At 43.9% G+C, this 15,485-nt stretch overlaps 2 protein-coding genes across 3 annotated transcripts in view; both read left to right on the top strand.

The window, feature by feature from the left end:
- LOC108163992 overlaps nucleotides 1–13,938 on the top strand; it is a 70,520-nt gene extending 56,582 nt beyond the window's left edge. Inside the window, exons 3-7 of the mRNA XM_017299561.2 lie at nucleotides 7,203–7,414; nucleotides 11,628–11,763; nucleotides 11,829–12,085; nucleotides 12,145–12,316; nucleotides 13,050–13,938. Of these exons, the coding sequence (XP_017155050.1) occupies nucleotides 7,203–7,414; nucleotides 11,628–11,763; nucleotides 11,829–12,085; nucleotides 12,145–12,316; nucleotides 13,050–13,258 (986 nt within the window). The 3' untranslated portion in view covers nucleotides 13,259–13,938. The remainder of the gene's footprint in view (nucleotides 1–7,202; nucleotides 7,415–11,627; nucleotides 11,764–11,828; nucleotides 12,086–12,144; nucleotides 12,317–13,049) is intronic.
- Nucleotides 96–1,493, top strand: LOC108163993 (phenoloxidase-activating factor 2-like). 2 transcript variants are annotated; one of them, XM_017299563.2, is made up of 3 exons: nucleotides 96–369; nucleotides 424–460; nucleotides 548–1,493. In XM_017299563.2, exons 1-3 carry the CDS (start codon nucleotides 172–174, stop codon nucleotides 1,219–1,221), a joined length of 909 nt encoding a protein of 302 aa, XP_017155052.1. In that variant the 5' UTR covers nucleotides 96–171; the 3' UTR covers nucleotides 1,222–1,493. The 2 variants fall into 2 exon arrangements, with proteins under 2 accessions (XP_017155052.1, XP_017155051.1); XM_017299562.2 differs by having other exon boundaries at nucleotides 98–369; nucleotides 424–1,493.
- Nucleotides 13,939–15,485: the final 1,547 nt, after the last annotated feature.

Genomic DNA, 15,485 nt, shown 5'->3' with positions numbered 1-15,485 from the left:
TGAAACTCCTTGCTATGCTGTCGCATAACCTGATCGTTTTCGTTTTCGTATAAAATGTTATTATGTAGTACCCTGCTGATAAAGCGCTCATCGAGCTCAGTACTCAGTCAGCGTCCAGCCCGAAGAGTAGCGTCCCCTTGCGAAGGTTCTAAGATTACATCAAATTTATAAATGAGCTCTCTAAAGAGATTTTTGGGCTTGCTTTTTGGATGGCTATTGCTTTCTATACTTGTGCTATGTGCCGTCGGTTTGCCCACGTCGTTCGAAGGCCATGATGATCCTGACCCTCCTATCGACGAAAATAACGATGAGATTTCATTTAATACAATGCCACCCACCTTAAAAGAAGCCTCAACGTCAAAACCCGAGGTAAGGACTAAGTGAGCTGGTAGTTTTGAAACTCAACTGTTTATGCATCCTCAGGAACAATTCATCGATCTCACCCATTCAAACCAATGCGGTAAGTCTGCGAGTGGTATTGTACCTAAAGATGGAACCCTTAATTCGACTTATCAATCGCAATACGGCGCCTTCCCCTGGATGACAGCCATCTTCCACAACGGCCAATTTATTGCTGCCGGCAGTCTGATTCGATTGGATATTGTCCTAACGTCTAAGGATTCAGTGAGGGACATACCGCAGAATGAACTTCAAGTGTATGCCGGCGCATGGGACCTCCGACGTTCGGGGGAGAAGTATTCTAAGCTCAATCGCTCTGTGATTGATATTGCAGTTCGGGATAATATCGCCATTCTCTTTTTGAGCACGCCCTTCTTCAATCCGCCGAGCATACAGGCAATCTGCCTGCCTCAGCCAGATGCGGTGTTCACCGAAATCGACTGCAAGACTATAGGCTGGAGTCAGCCCTCCGACACCGACACCTACACCAGCCAGTCAGATATACTCTGGTTCAGAAAGAACGTCGTCCTGCCTCGAGAGGATTGCGAAAGTGAATACGATCTCCTGGGCAACAGGACCCTGGAACCCGACGTCTTCTGTGCGATAGATGTGTCCAACGAGCTTAGCCCTCTAAATAGTGGCTCAGGGCTCTTTTGTGTCAATGGATCCAGTAAACACTCGGTTCTGTCAGGAGTGTCTCTTTCAAGCAGGGACTGGAGCTTGGATAATCGGCCTGCTCTTTTTGCTAATATTCCTCATTATTTGGAATGGATTCAGCGGGAACTGTCCGAGGACGAGACGAACGAAAATCAACCTTCTTGATGAAAAAAATTCCCAAAACACTCTATATTTCGTCTTTAAAAAGATTATTTTCAAATAGTATTTTGAATGTACACAGTATACAAGTACTTTGATTCTTTTCAATACTTATCAGCCGAACATGTTGATTTTTACTTGATCGTCTGTCTATCAGCTCATTCGGTTCTGTCTGCGTAATTTGGCGTCGCAGTTTCAGAGCTTTAGGTTGATAATGTGCATCGACATTAGTTGTCTAAAGAACGAAATTGAAAAACATTAAATGCAATATACCTATACATGTTTTTATTTTTTTTTCTATTAGTTATAATAATGAGACTCGTATATTTTGTGGCTTTCGAATATTGATATAACCTATTAATATACTATCGAGAAATAAAAAAAATGCAGCAATTTATTTGTATACCCAATACTCAAAGACTACATGGATATATTCGGTTTGTGGTGGAAGTGTACGTAAGTGTGTAACGCCAAGAAGGAATTGTTTCCGACCCCATTAAGAATGTATATATGTTCCTGGTCAGCATATCTAAATACATACGTCTATATAATAAGTAATATATAATTGTAAATGATTAGAAAGATGAACGTTGCACGTTAACGTGTAAGAATCAAGTGGCCCAAGCGAAACCAGATCACTTTCAAAGACGCAACCCCACTACCATCGTAACGGCCGAAGGGAGCTGCCGCATGCCCTGCGATGTTAAAGTAAAATAATGTCAGTTTCTTCGAGATTTGAGAGCTTGGCTCGAGAGATAAGGGCTATATGAGCTGGTATTACGATGCCGCCTTCATCGCTTATCAGAGACCGTCATCGATGGCTCTGCTCTTGGTGACGGGACGGGTATATTTTACCGAAAAAACCGAGAGAGAGGCAACAAAAACCAAAATGTGATATTCGATTTGTTGGCCAGACGGCCGCGATCGTGTTGGATCTGTGTTTTTTGGGGCGCTGGGTTGGTGAACCGTTAGCTGCTCGTTGCTGGTCGCCTGTTCAATTAGCAAACTATTTAAAATGTTTTAAACTTTTTCACGCTGTGGTGTTGTTAAGTTTTACGAACAATATAAAAACATTTATAAGAGGCAGATCTGCAGACCCCCCAAGCCCCGACCCGAGCAGAGGAGTCGAAAGCGTGGCATACTAAAATTGCCCTTCTTGTTGCTGCCCCCTTACCTCCCTCTTCCGATTGTACATCCGTCGCGCACCGAACACTGCTACGGCGTAGCTGTAAATCCGTAAAACTCTAGGAAATACGGTATTATTTTGTACTAATTCGAATAGGCGAGCAGCTTTTGAGAGAGAGCTGTTGTACGTCATATGGAGAGAAGGCCCTGATACCCATGTTCATACATACAAACATGTGTATGAATAAACCCACATACAATACATTTCTATATACAAATAATATATACATATGTACATACATACATATCTATGTAAGTACGCGTACATTTGTGTTTTGCCAGTGTGTTGCTTGCTTCGTATATCGCTCTGGCGTCTGTCTCTGGCAGTGGGTTAATGTATTTATGCGATACGTTGGGACTCCTCGCCGTGCTGTAGACTCATTTGTTTAAACAATAAAAGCACTGACAGAAATTATCTTGTGACTTTAATATTCCATGAATGAAATTTAGCTTTCATAAATGGAGGTTTAAGGGTGACTCTCGAGAAAACACAAAATATTGCATTCAAGGTTTTTCACATCTCTTACCCTAATTTCTCCAAGTGCAGGCCGTGTACAAATCACTTTTTATCCAAAAATGAAGAGACCAGTGAGATATAACCGCCTCCACTAGATCACTGAACGCCTGGGATTTTGGATAAATGGTCAGCATTGGGAAGCGCCAACCGAAATCGAAAGTACTTTTCAGAGATCCCCTAGAAGATCGGCCCCCAATCCCCAACCCAAACAGCAGCGGCATGACAAAACATTTCCACGGAACAACCGCCTCGCACTTCGCCCCCCACTACGATTCCGATCCAGCTGCGCGTGTGTCATTACTTATCAACTGTGGGTCTTGCCGCCCGTCGCCTCCCTCGTGCCTTCGCGCCTAGCATCTACCGCTATACGTCACACGCTGGCAGCCCAAGCCCCCCCGAGAACCGACCTATCCACTTATCCACTTGAGCGAAGCGTGTGAATTGCATTCGACAAACGACTTTCAAACGCTTTCTGGGCGCTTGTTACAAAAAGTTTATAATTTCGTATTTAACAAAAAAATTAATGTCTTATAACTTGAGTGGGGAGGCGGACTAAAGTTTATAAACATTTCCAGTCCCCCTCTATGTAGGCTTCTAAAAAATAACAAACAAACAAAGAAAAGTAATATTATTCTACACTCTCAGATTTTTTTACGTTTATGTATAAATGGGATCGGTTTCGCAAGAGATAAGTTCCATATTTTATTTACTGTTAATGAAATATAAATACATACATACATATGTATGTATCTGTGTATGTACAATTAGTGTACGAGTACGTACTTAAGTGCTATACCAAATAAGTCATATACTAGTCGGTGGTTGGTTCACATATTCGTACATTAATTGTAAACATTTAGCCGTCGTTCAGCAGGCTGATGTCATCAAAATCATCACAGGGGTCTGACGGGCATTACAAATTGAGACAGCCAGCTTTCTTCTCTCTCCCTCACACACTTCGGTTTTACGAACCGAAACCGAATCCGATTCCGAAACGTAGCTACCACCGCTGACATCCGCGCTCTTGCTGCCCGTTCTCCTCTCACAGTTCTCTAGCTGTCTCATTCTTTCTTTCCCTCTATCTCTCTCACCAACTCAGTGGCTGGCTCTCTCTTTCGGTCAACGATCTTCAAAATTTGGAGCCCCAGAAGTTCAACGAACCGCCGAAAAAGCGAGCGCAGGCAGCGCAATCCGCTGGTGGCGGCCGCTGTTCGCCTGGTACCCGCAAAAGGGGTCTGATTTTTCTTTCTATCGTGGATCGGTGCTTTGAGCACCGATCGACGGCAAAGGTGGGTCATGGGCGGTCCCTGAACGTGACACGGTTGGCGGCCAATTGCCTTGGGACCCGAGGGCTGTCCCCGCGGAGCGTTGAACCTTGAGCGGGGTCAATGCGAGGCGAATGCCCTCGGTTTCGCCCTCGGCTAAAAGTAAAATCGAATCAGGCCCAAAACTGGGTCAAGTGAAGCGCTATCTGCGAGGGCGAACAATCCGAGCTCCAGGGCCGAACCGAGTTCACTTTCGTTTTTTATGTAGAAATCGATAGCTGGCTTTGTTCGGGGAACAGGCGCGCAGCGACCGCAGCCAGATAAATGCCAACTCAGAGCGAGGGGGTCGACAGCCGTGCGTATGAAATAAATTGTATCTGTATCTACAAGTGTGTAGGACGCACCCTCCACTCCACGCCACTCTGCTTCTACTGCTCTGCTGTTGTGCTCTCGACGACAATCCGAGTAACTGTGTGTCCGTCCGTCCATCCGTTCGTCGGCCGCCGACTTCACTCTCGCCTTCAAAACATGATCGATAATATACAGGCAGCGGCTACCAGGCCAGCATAACACCCAGCTGATGCACTCCACTCCACACTCCACTCCATTTCTTGTGACCTCGTTTTTTTCCGTTGCTGTTGCTGTTGCCTTTGTTTCGTTCCGCTTATTTTGTTGTTACTTCTGGCTTGGTGCTGAAAACTTAAACAATGGAATCGTCGGGCTGTGTCGGTTCATACGAATACATCGAATTTAAATGATAGGTGGAATGGTGTGTACTATGTGTCCGGTGTGGCAGATGCACTTAGCGGGTCTTAGTATGTTAATTGTCTGTAAATTATAGGGATTTTATTTAAGTACATAGATATTTATACTTAATCCTATATATGTGTACATATATATACAAGTTCAAGCTTTGATCCTATTAGTAATTATATTCACTAGTACTCGACTTATTTATATATGATATTCATTAATTCATTCATTCTATAAGCCCTTCTGCTGATTATGGGCTCCACACAGATACCGACTACGTTTGTTGTTGCTTTAGCTGCTCGTACCTTCAGTTTTTGTTGTATCCATTGTGAAGCGCGCTTCTGGTTTTCCAAGGTTTTCCAGTTCGATCAGACAACAACCTCAAGGTTTCCTTGATATAAAATTACTGCCAAGTTAGTGGCAGCAGTGGCAGTGGCGTTGCTGGCCCTCTTCTGTTGGCCTGGCCAAAATAGAACAGCAACGGTTTCTAAATAGTCAAACCCGTCGCCTGGCAGCCGCTGCTCTCGCCAGACAGCCACCGGCGGCCAATACAATTCTCATTTTCGGCAAAACAAATAGTGTTTTGCTTACGCCAATTTGTGCTGCCCGCCGCCAGGCAGCCGGCTAGAGAGCCGGCCCGGCGTATGTGATTAGTTTTTTCGTACTATTTCGAACCGGCGCTCAGCTCCGCGTGGAGCTGACGACGACGATGACGACGTCGACGGCGGGGCAGCATGAAATATTTATGCTGATACAAAACAACGAACGCGTACGCGTCCGCGTACGCTGCGCACGGCAACCAACCAAGTGCCATTCAAATCGACGTGAAACAACAATTAGTATTCAAGGTTAACCAGAAACAAACTGAAATCCAACAACGACAACGACAACGACAACGGTGACAGCGACGAGCCCCAGCTGCCAAGTGGGGGATCGTCGATGGGGCAATTGTTTCAACAGAACCTACATGTGTATACTCCTCTCAAACTAGAAACCGGTTTTATTTTACATTTTTCTGTCTCAATTTTGCAGTCAATGATCATAGGATCCCCGAGCTAGGCCAATCCTCGCTCTCATTGTACAAAGAAAATCAGTTTTATAAAGGCAGAATATTTATCTGAAAAACATAAGTCAAGTATTGAATGTCATTAAAGTATGTATGTCTGCAGATCTGTCTGAAAAGATGGCTATCAATTTTAGATAAAAATCCATGCAGAGATACTCTCATCCTAGAATACTCGGATTCTCGTGCTGATCCGACTTGGCTATGGACCATAAAACCATACGAGTATACTCGTTTTTACTACTAAACAACACGTTCGTATGACTCAATGATCAGAGTTCAGTTGGTCATCTGCTATTGTTTTATGCTAGCGGCACCAAATCAGTTTCTGCTTCTGTTTCTGCCTAGCAAGGGGGTTCAATGAACTCCCTGGGCACTGCCCAACCAACCTTTGGCTTTCGGGCCAGCCGGTAGTAGAGATCTCTGGGTTCCTGGTCGCTTGCCCCAACTCAATTTCCTAGATAGTTGATGGCGTCTTTGCTGTTGGAAACCGACGGGCCCCCCTTATGATTTACGGTGACTCTCAGAGAGCGGGGCGGGGCCACCACAAAATTCACTTTCGATTTTAATTTCCTAGGAAGCTTTTTATAATTCCGAACAGGCGCCCAGCGTAGGGCCACAGGGTCGCTGTCGAATCGAGTGAAGATCACCCAGTGTGTGCTTTATTATCAGCTTTTTAAGTGGAGCTCCTCTGGTTGTCTCTGTTCGACCCATGGGCTTGATGTGTGGAAGTTTATGTACATATGTATATTTTCGGTTAGCAAGAGTACGAGTCGACAGCGCTGGCTGTTTTTTCATGGTTGTTGACCCACTTTTTGCACGGCTGACGATATTCGGCGCGGCGCTTTCGCTTCTTTATTTGCTCATGAAATGTTTTCGACTCTTAAACTCTGTATATTTGGTGTACTTAAAATGGCATGCCTCCATGGAAATCCGGAATTTACGAATACGCTACGGCTGCTTACATGTCAGAGGTTCCCATGCACAGAAATCCATTGTAATCCCGTGGGGATCATAATTAAGCCACAATAACTTGTCATATTTAAGCCGGTCTGACAATGCTCTCGCCTCTTACTTAACTTGCAGTGCCCCACCCTCCACACTCCACGCTCCACACCCCAATCCCAGTCCTGCCTCAGCAAGAACTCATTTACACCTCGCTCATGCTGTTGTACCAATCTTCCTTCTGCTTCTCCCATTGCAGGGCTGACTGTGGGGCTGCGCGATGTCAATGTTCGCATCCCATCGGCCGTTAAGCGCGGCGATAATGCGCTCTTAATCTGCAATTATGACATCGAGAACGATACGCTGTACACGGTGAAGTGGTACAGAGGCCGCAGGGAGTTCTATCGCTACACGCCAAAGGAGAATCCGGCCTGGAAGATATTCACGAAAACGAATGAAATCGATGTCGAGGTAAGTGTCTGCTTCTCTCGATGATGATGTTGATTGAAAGCGGAAGACAGAGAGGCAAAAGCCAAAGAGTTGCCCATGTAAATTTCATTAAATAACTGTACGCTGCCGGCATTAACGATGAAGGCAGCCACCGGCCCCACCCCATCCCGCCTCACAGGAACTGTAAACAGTGGGCCTCTCCCCATAGTGTGCGTGCATCGATGTTTGTTTTATGCATGTTAAAAAGTTTTAATTAACAATTTTGACTTTTCATTTGCCGCGGCTGCTTCTGCTTCTGCACCATTGTCCGTTGTCTGTGCAGTTATTGTTGACTTTTGCTGACATTTCGATATTTAAAACGATGGAGAGGAATGACAAAAGTATGCATGAAATAAATACAAAAAATAAAAAACTGCCGGCAGGAAAAACGTTAATGTCGAAGGCTGGCAGGCGTATCTTATATAAACACTCGTGTAAATGTATTACGCAAATAGCTGTGAGCTGGCACGGGACGATTTTTGTGGATCTGCATCAAATTAATTGCTCGGGGTTATGAAGAAAAATTAGCCAAATCATTGGAATCTGTGTGGACGTATCAGGACGGACAAAACTGATCAGGACAGGAGTTTGGCTCACTAATTTCATATCGTTTATTATTATTATTATTTATACTATTGTGGTTAATATACTGACTCTAAATAAAACCCAGCACCAAAACTTCAACGTAAACAACGAGAGGTACTAAACGAATCGGAGATACTTTAATCCGAAAGCTGCATTGACAATAATATTGACATTAACTTGATTGAGAATATAGGAATTAGACTGATACTCAATGTTGTGAGTGAGTGAGCTAAAAGCAAGCGATGGAATATTTGTACTCAATAGAAACAATGAATTGCTGAGACTCCGCTAAGTCCATAAAAGGAGCAAAGGTTAAAACTTATTTATTAGTCTTATTGGCCTAATTTCCTTACCTTAGTTAATAATAATGAATGAATTTTATTAATTATGGCTTAGTTGCTAAAAAGAACTTCAGCCAATCAACATATGTACTTACATACAATAGCCCAACATCTCGAGAAACTTCTGGTATTAAAAATAACGCAACCTGTAACCATAAACATGAGTCAAAGCAGGATATGATAATAGTCAACGTCTTATAGTAAACATAACGGTCTGGAAAGAATACAAAAAAATAGGAAAATTTTAGAAACGTATTGTTTTTAATTCATCTAAAATAAACGACGGTGGTTGGGAAAGTACAACGAATGATCGCCGCAAAGTCGTAGAATGCTATAAAAGTTAGTGCCTAAAACGAACGGTAAGACAAGGAGGCAGCAGGATGGTCTTCGGATGTTTTTTGTACCTGATACGCAAAATGAGTATAGGGGTATATTAGATTTGTAGTGAAAGTGGATGTGTGTAACGTCCAGAAGGAAGCGTTTCCGACCCCATAAAGTATATACATATATTGTTGATCAGCATCAATAGCCGAGTCGATTGAGCCATGTCTGTCTGTCCGTCCGTTCCTATGAACGCCATTCATACTGCTAGAGTGGTAAAAAAGTTGATAATTGCTAGACTGGCCGCCGTACTCCCCGGACCTAAATATTATAGTAAACGTTTGGGGCTTATTGTCTCGAAAAGTTTATGAGTGCGGAAGACAATTTCAAGACACTGAGACCCTTATTAAATCATCCTGGGCAACTATATCGATCAATGTTCTAGAAAATTATTACAAGTCCTTAACAGATCGAATATATGAAGTAATATCAAACCAAGGTGGGACTACCAAATACTTACATATACTTCATGGTTATTTTTGTATGTTAAAAACAGCCAAAGATGTTCTTTTTGAATTTTTTAATTCCTGAACCTATTCAGTTGAGCTAGAATAAATAGGCAAAAATTATTAAATAGCTCTAAAAACGTGTCCTGGAAACCACAAACTTTCTTGCTTTATTAACAATGAATCAAACTATGCATAAAAAATTGTTTCATATAAATCGGTAAGTTAGTTAAAAAGATATAAACCGCTATATCTTTGGAACTTTGGAAAATTGTTGAACCTATTCAGTTGAGCGGCACTGTTTATATATATTCATTCATACTGTCTTGTCTGTCTGTCAAGAGAAAATCAAAAGCACATAATTATAGAGACGACCGCAGCAGCAACTCACAACGTTTCCCCTCGTTTTTTTTTTTTAAAAAAGCTATGCCGAATGGTTTTCCGCATTCAAGATCATAGAGTCAAAATTGTCTTCCATTTGTATTTGTGACGACATTTAAATACAATTCAAGAAAGATACAAACAATTTTCAGAAATCCCATGCTGAATGCTTCTAGGGAACTTCTTCTTCCTTTGAAGTTTAAAATAAACTCGCAAATGGAACTAAAAACCGGAGATGAATATAGTGCCTTATATGTAGTAATGTAGTAATAAACGCACTTAAAAATTTATTTGAATGTGCGAATGGAACGGGTTTGAATCTGGATCTGTACCGATGAGCAAGCCCATCAGTAGTGGTGGTGTCTCAGTTTGAGGTTGTTGCACTTTTCCTGAACACATACCATATGACTCATGTTTGAATTTGACCACTTGACATTGCGGACATTCATTGTTCATAGCAGCAATCAGCACTTTCGGATGAGCGATATATTCAATATCTGGCTCTTACCCAAAGCGATTGTAAACTCTTGATGTCCTTGTTGGCATTGTGTGCCATTTTTTCTGTGAGAGTTGATTACGTTCCGGCGCTCTTGTCGTTCTGTAAGTACTTGTGGACTTGTGGACCGTGATTGAGACATGCTCACATGCACATTTTCGTTATCGTGATTGGTTCGTCTCTTCTTTCTGATCTACTATTTTGCATGTTTCTTGCATTTGTTGTTTGACGGGGTAATGGTATTGGCGTGCACTGTAACACACACACTTGACCAAACTTCTGTTTTTACTCGCAGTCATAAAACACGCCAAACACACAAACGCGGTTGTTACCAAGCATATGAACGCGGCAGCTTATCGCTGGCCGGCTTTTTTCTGCTGGACTTAAGTTAGCTGCTCACAAAACGTAGGCAGTGCTAGCCAGTACTCGAGCTATTGTGGAGACTGAGCACATCAGGATTTGAGACCAGACCATAGTGTCAAAACGAACCATTCGTTAACTGGGTGTGATGATCGACACCAGGCTCTGTTTTCGGGAGTACCTGAGCTTTATGCAGTAAAAGGAGGTAAACACGGGCCGTGCCCTATTCCGAATGCTGCTGAACACCCGGGGGCCGAAGTAGGAGAGAAGGCTATTGCTTACCAGCGTCGTTCGCTCAGCCATTACATATGCAGCAGCAGTATGGCTGGATGATATTAAAGTCGAATTCCACGCCAGGGGCATCAAGTCTACTCACCGTCTGTGCGCGCTTAGGATATGCTGTGGTTGTCAACCCATATCAGATGACGCTACACTAGTCATCGGAGGCCTCATAGACCAGATAGGACCCATCGTCTCATCCCAGATGTCGGTGGCTGCATAAACAGAGTGCACGGTGCGGTGAACTTCTATACCACACAGCTTCTCAAAGGAAATGGCTGCTTCAGCCAGTACCTGTGCAGATAGGTGTGGTCGAACTCTACGCTATCTTTGTCTGTGGGCGGCCCGACCAGTTTAGGAGCGATTTTTGGCCAGCCGCTAGTAGGCAGCTGCCACCCAGCAACCTGATAGAAGAGATGATAGGAAACGCCACGATATGGGCGGCAGTGAGCAGTTTTGCTTGCGAGAGACTTAGGAGGGAGACAAAATAGGAGGAACCATCCTGTTCTAGTTACTATTTAATTTCTTTCTAAGTGTAAAAATTTCAAATAAATGAGTGATTAATGGAAACAACATACACACAAATACACAAATTTTTTCAACTAATGGTGAGGGTGTCGGAAGCTAAAAAATATTTCATATTTCTTAAAAATCGGTCGAGCCGTTTGGTAAGAATTGAACCAGAATCACCGTGATCCGTGGAATAGCCAAAAGATAATACCAAACAACTACAAAACAATACAATAAAAGGCTGATAGTTAGTTTAATAAAGATTTGGATTTGGATGTGTAAACACCACTAAAGCTTACAGAAACAGTTCCTTAATGATTTTTTACTTACATTTTTAGAGTTTTTGAACAGCATTAAATGTACATACAATTTAAAGCATTCGAAAAGTGTTTAAGAAAATAATCTCTCTTTCACAGACAACTCAATCGAATGCCAGCCATGTGCTGCTGCGAAATGTCCCCACCTCTATATCGGGGAAATTTGCGTGCGAAGTGTCTGCCGATGCTCCCACCTTTGACACCTCCATTGTGGCTGCCGACATGGAGGTTGTGGGTAAGCCCGAACGATATGTGTCCATTTGAATACCCCGTATTCTATTTATTTTATTTTTACTAAAGAACTACCAACCCAACGACCGATTATAACTGGGATTCACTCCCGCTATCGCCTTGGAGACATTGTCAACGGCAACTGCTCCTCGGACTACTCCAAGCCGGCTGCCAACCTCACCTGGTGGATCAATGACATACAAGTGCCGCCCAATTACTTGCGCATCTACGAAATCCAGCGTCACCTGGCCGAGCACCTGGAGTCGGCTGTTCTTGAAATCAATTTCGTGGTGACCGTGCATCACTTTATAAAAGGACGCTTGAAGGTTGGCTCTGATCTAGTCAAACCAACTATATAGCCTAATTAATTTCTATTATGTGACAGCTTAAGTGTTCGGCCCGTATACACGATATCTATGCACAGGAGAGCGAGAAAATGCTTGAGGAAGATCGTCCGAGGATTCTGGCCTCCGGTCGCTCCCCGGACATGAACATGTACCCCTTCGATCAGCCCGGGGATGTGGATGAGCACAATGAACTTTTCTTGACACACAAAAGTAAGTACAAGTAGCTACGACTAGTACAATGCTCCACCTAAATATAACCCAAACTGAGGGGGAGTTTTTGGTATGTTTCTCAGAATATATAATACCTTAAGAGTCCCTAAATAGTTTGTTCAACCAATGAGGGTAATCAATATCTCATTTGATTAACTTCCGCACATTATTCAATGAGGTTTTGCTTCTGTTGTTCTCGCTGTTTAAAAATGAACCTTCAGATAAGCAACGGCCACGCCCTAATGACAGGCAGCTCTAGAACCGCTGGCCGCACTAGGCCTGGACTGGACTGGATTGGCCTGCCGGAATGGAATGGAATGGAATGGACTGGGACTGGGCCCTTTGGAGCTCTGCGGTTTGTGGCCTTACAAATCTTGGCCTGATTGTTTTTTCAACGGAAACAAATGCACACTGGGATAACACAGGCGATACATTTACACGCACGCCATTAGAATGATAAACTGTGGGGCATTAAATCAAAGTTGGCGAAAAAGGACGAGACGAGGCACCTTATTAGCTCGTTTCCTCTGTGGGGGGGCTTTGTGGGGGAGTGGTGGCTTTGTTGGCCATGGCAACGATTTATTAATGCTCTGCGCTAAGCTAGAAGCAATTAATTCAAAGATTAATTTGACCAGCGGGTCCCCTCTCCATCTCCCTCTTCCTCTCTCTTTCCCCAACCAGATTTCAATCTTTTGGCTGTACCAATCTCCAATAGCCCTCCTCCCTCTTTCAGATGTTGGCTCCTCTGCCGCTGGACTGCGGCTGGCCCTGGTCAACTGGAACTGGAAATGGAATCTGATGCAGGGCAATCAGCTGCTCACCTTCCTGCTGCTTGCACTTCTGTGGCCGGCCATCTGGCTATGTGCCTGGCGACACTTCGGCTTCGTGAACCGGAACCTGTTCTGGCACAGTCGCTGCAACGCGGATGAGACGAAACGGTGATGAGTCGGCCACAGTACGAGTCAAGTCACCGGCCACGGCAGGAGAGATGGACTTCAGGCAGGCCACAATGAGTGGGCTGGCCAACGAGGCTTTAGTTTCAGGTTCATCGAATTCGGTAGACGGCGAACCCCTTTGGATCATCACCGAAACAATTATAGAACTCATAATATATATATATATATATATAGCGAATCGAATAGCAAATTACGAATACAGAGCAGAGGTCCTCAGCATACCGAATATACCTACTCACATATACCTATACCTATGTTAAGTACGTAACTGTAAATCCATACATTTTCAAAATGTTGCATCCTTCATACCCCCATAAGTCGTATGTATGTATACAGTCAAAAACCGGGAGAGGACTACCCGAAGCGGGGGAAGCTCCCGCTAACCCTACGTCAAGTGTAAATAACCGTCACATAATCACATGCATGTACTCTCTAAGCCAGACTTCCAACGATTGCTTTCCCTCGGTTCGTTAAAGGTCTAAGGAATCCCTAATTGGGACTGCGGTTTCTGGGAAAATCCATAGTTCTGTTCGCATCAATTTCGAAAAGTGTTGGTTTGAAAAACTGTACAACTGTTTAGCCATAGAGTTATCTTAAGTGTGATCCTGAGTTAAAAGTGTGCGAAAGGACTATTGAACGAAGCCAAATAAAGTTTCTTTTATTTGATCAAAACAAATTGTATTCATTTACTAAGGCTCGTTGATAAAGTAGAAAGGTATTGAATTAGGAGGAAAATTCCATTTTGGATTAAACTGCTGCATTGATGAAAAATCATAGTGAAAAATCATTCTTTTCACGCCAATTCAGTCCCCATTATAATCTCATTTAAAGATGGTTATAAGATAGAAGGTTTCCTGCCAGCCTCATTAGAAGTGACCGATGTTTAAAGTGCTACGAGAGATATTTAGTTATTTTGCCAAACTATTTTTAAGAGATACGATAGAGATAGATTCAAATTGTTGGGTATGATATTTGTACATTAGTTTCAGCAATTGCACTCCACGCCAACGATACCGAACTCCTTTGTTGTCCCCCATTAAATATCAATCAATCTAATAACAATAACCTTATTCGGAAGAATAATTTTCTTAGCTCTATAAGACTCCCATTATTCTTGAATTCTTCTGTCTTCCATTCAGCAATAATCCATTTCTTATTTCCTTTTTGCTTTTTTGCTTTTTGTGCTCCGTTTTCGGTTGACCCCTGAATCTATTTCTGGCTAAGTGTAAAATATTACGGCGTCAACTGCAAAAATAAGCAAAGAAAAGAGGGAGAGCAGAACCAGACAGCAACAAACGTAAGGGAAAAACTTGTAATTTACGTGGCAAGGGGAAAAACAACGGAATGCCAGCGGCAGACAGACAGCCGGAGTCCGAGTCAGTGGAATGACACGGAAAACAGCGTCAAATGGGTTGGACTGCTGGTTGTTGTGGCCCTGCCCCGAGTGTGGGTGTGTTTTGTATCTCAAAAAAGCATTTGGCAACAACCACCGCACAAAGCCATGACAATTCTCAGTGGGTGTGTGTGTGGGTGTGGGTGGGTCTGTCGTTGGGCGCATACTTTCAGCGTTCGGTGGTGCATTGGTGCTCCTGCTGCTGCTTGCAATTTCGCACTCGACTGCATCTGCATCATGCCTCCTGCATCTCTGTGTGGGCGCGTCTTTGCTAAGCATCTGAGTGTGGACGAGGGCGAGGGAGGGATGACGACTGTTGCAAAAATTTATTGTGCATGTGAATGGGCTGCTGGCACCCACCGTGCGCAGTGTCTATGCGTGGGTTTGCTTTGCCAGCCAGGCCAATTGCTTGAAAATGACTTTTGGCAGGGCAAAAAGCAAGCTGCAGCAGCAGGAGCAGCAGCTGGAGCAGACAGACCAGGAGCAGGCAGACCAGGAGCAGAGGCAGAGGCAGAGGCACGGGAACGGGAACGGGAACGGGAACGGTCAGCAGAGCCAGAGGAGCTGCTTAATGGACAATCGAAAACGCATTCAACCGGCAATTTCGGTTTGCTCCCGCCGTGGCGCCGGTCATCGTCGCTGATGCCACGTTCGGCAAATTGATTTCCGTTTGCGGTCGCCTGCCAGCGTCAACAGGCCACCGACGACGGGCATCGACGTCAGGTGGTGCTCTCATTAAAACTCCACTGAAAAAGAACAGATCGGCAGGATGAGGATGAGGATGAGGATGAGGATGAGGCGCAACCACTTGCCGTTGTCA

The sequence above is a fragment of the Drosophila miranda genome, chromosome 4 (assembly GCF_003369915.1).
Source record: "Drosophila miranda strain MSH22 chromosome 4, D.miranda_PacBio2.1, whole genome shotgun sequence".
In the NCBI taxonomy this organism is placed as follows: domain Eukaryota; kingdom Metazoa; phylum Arthropoda; class Insecta; order Diptera; family Drosophilidae; genus Drosophila; species Drosophila miranda.
Note: the sequence above shows the minus strand (reverse complement) of the source record. Positions and strands in the feature narration are given on the sequence as shown.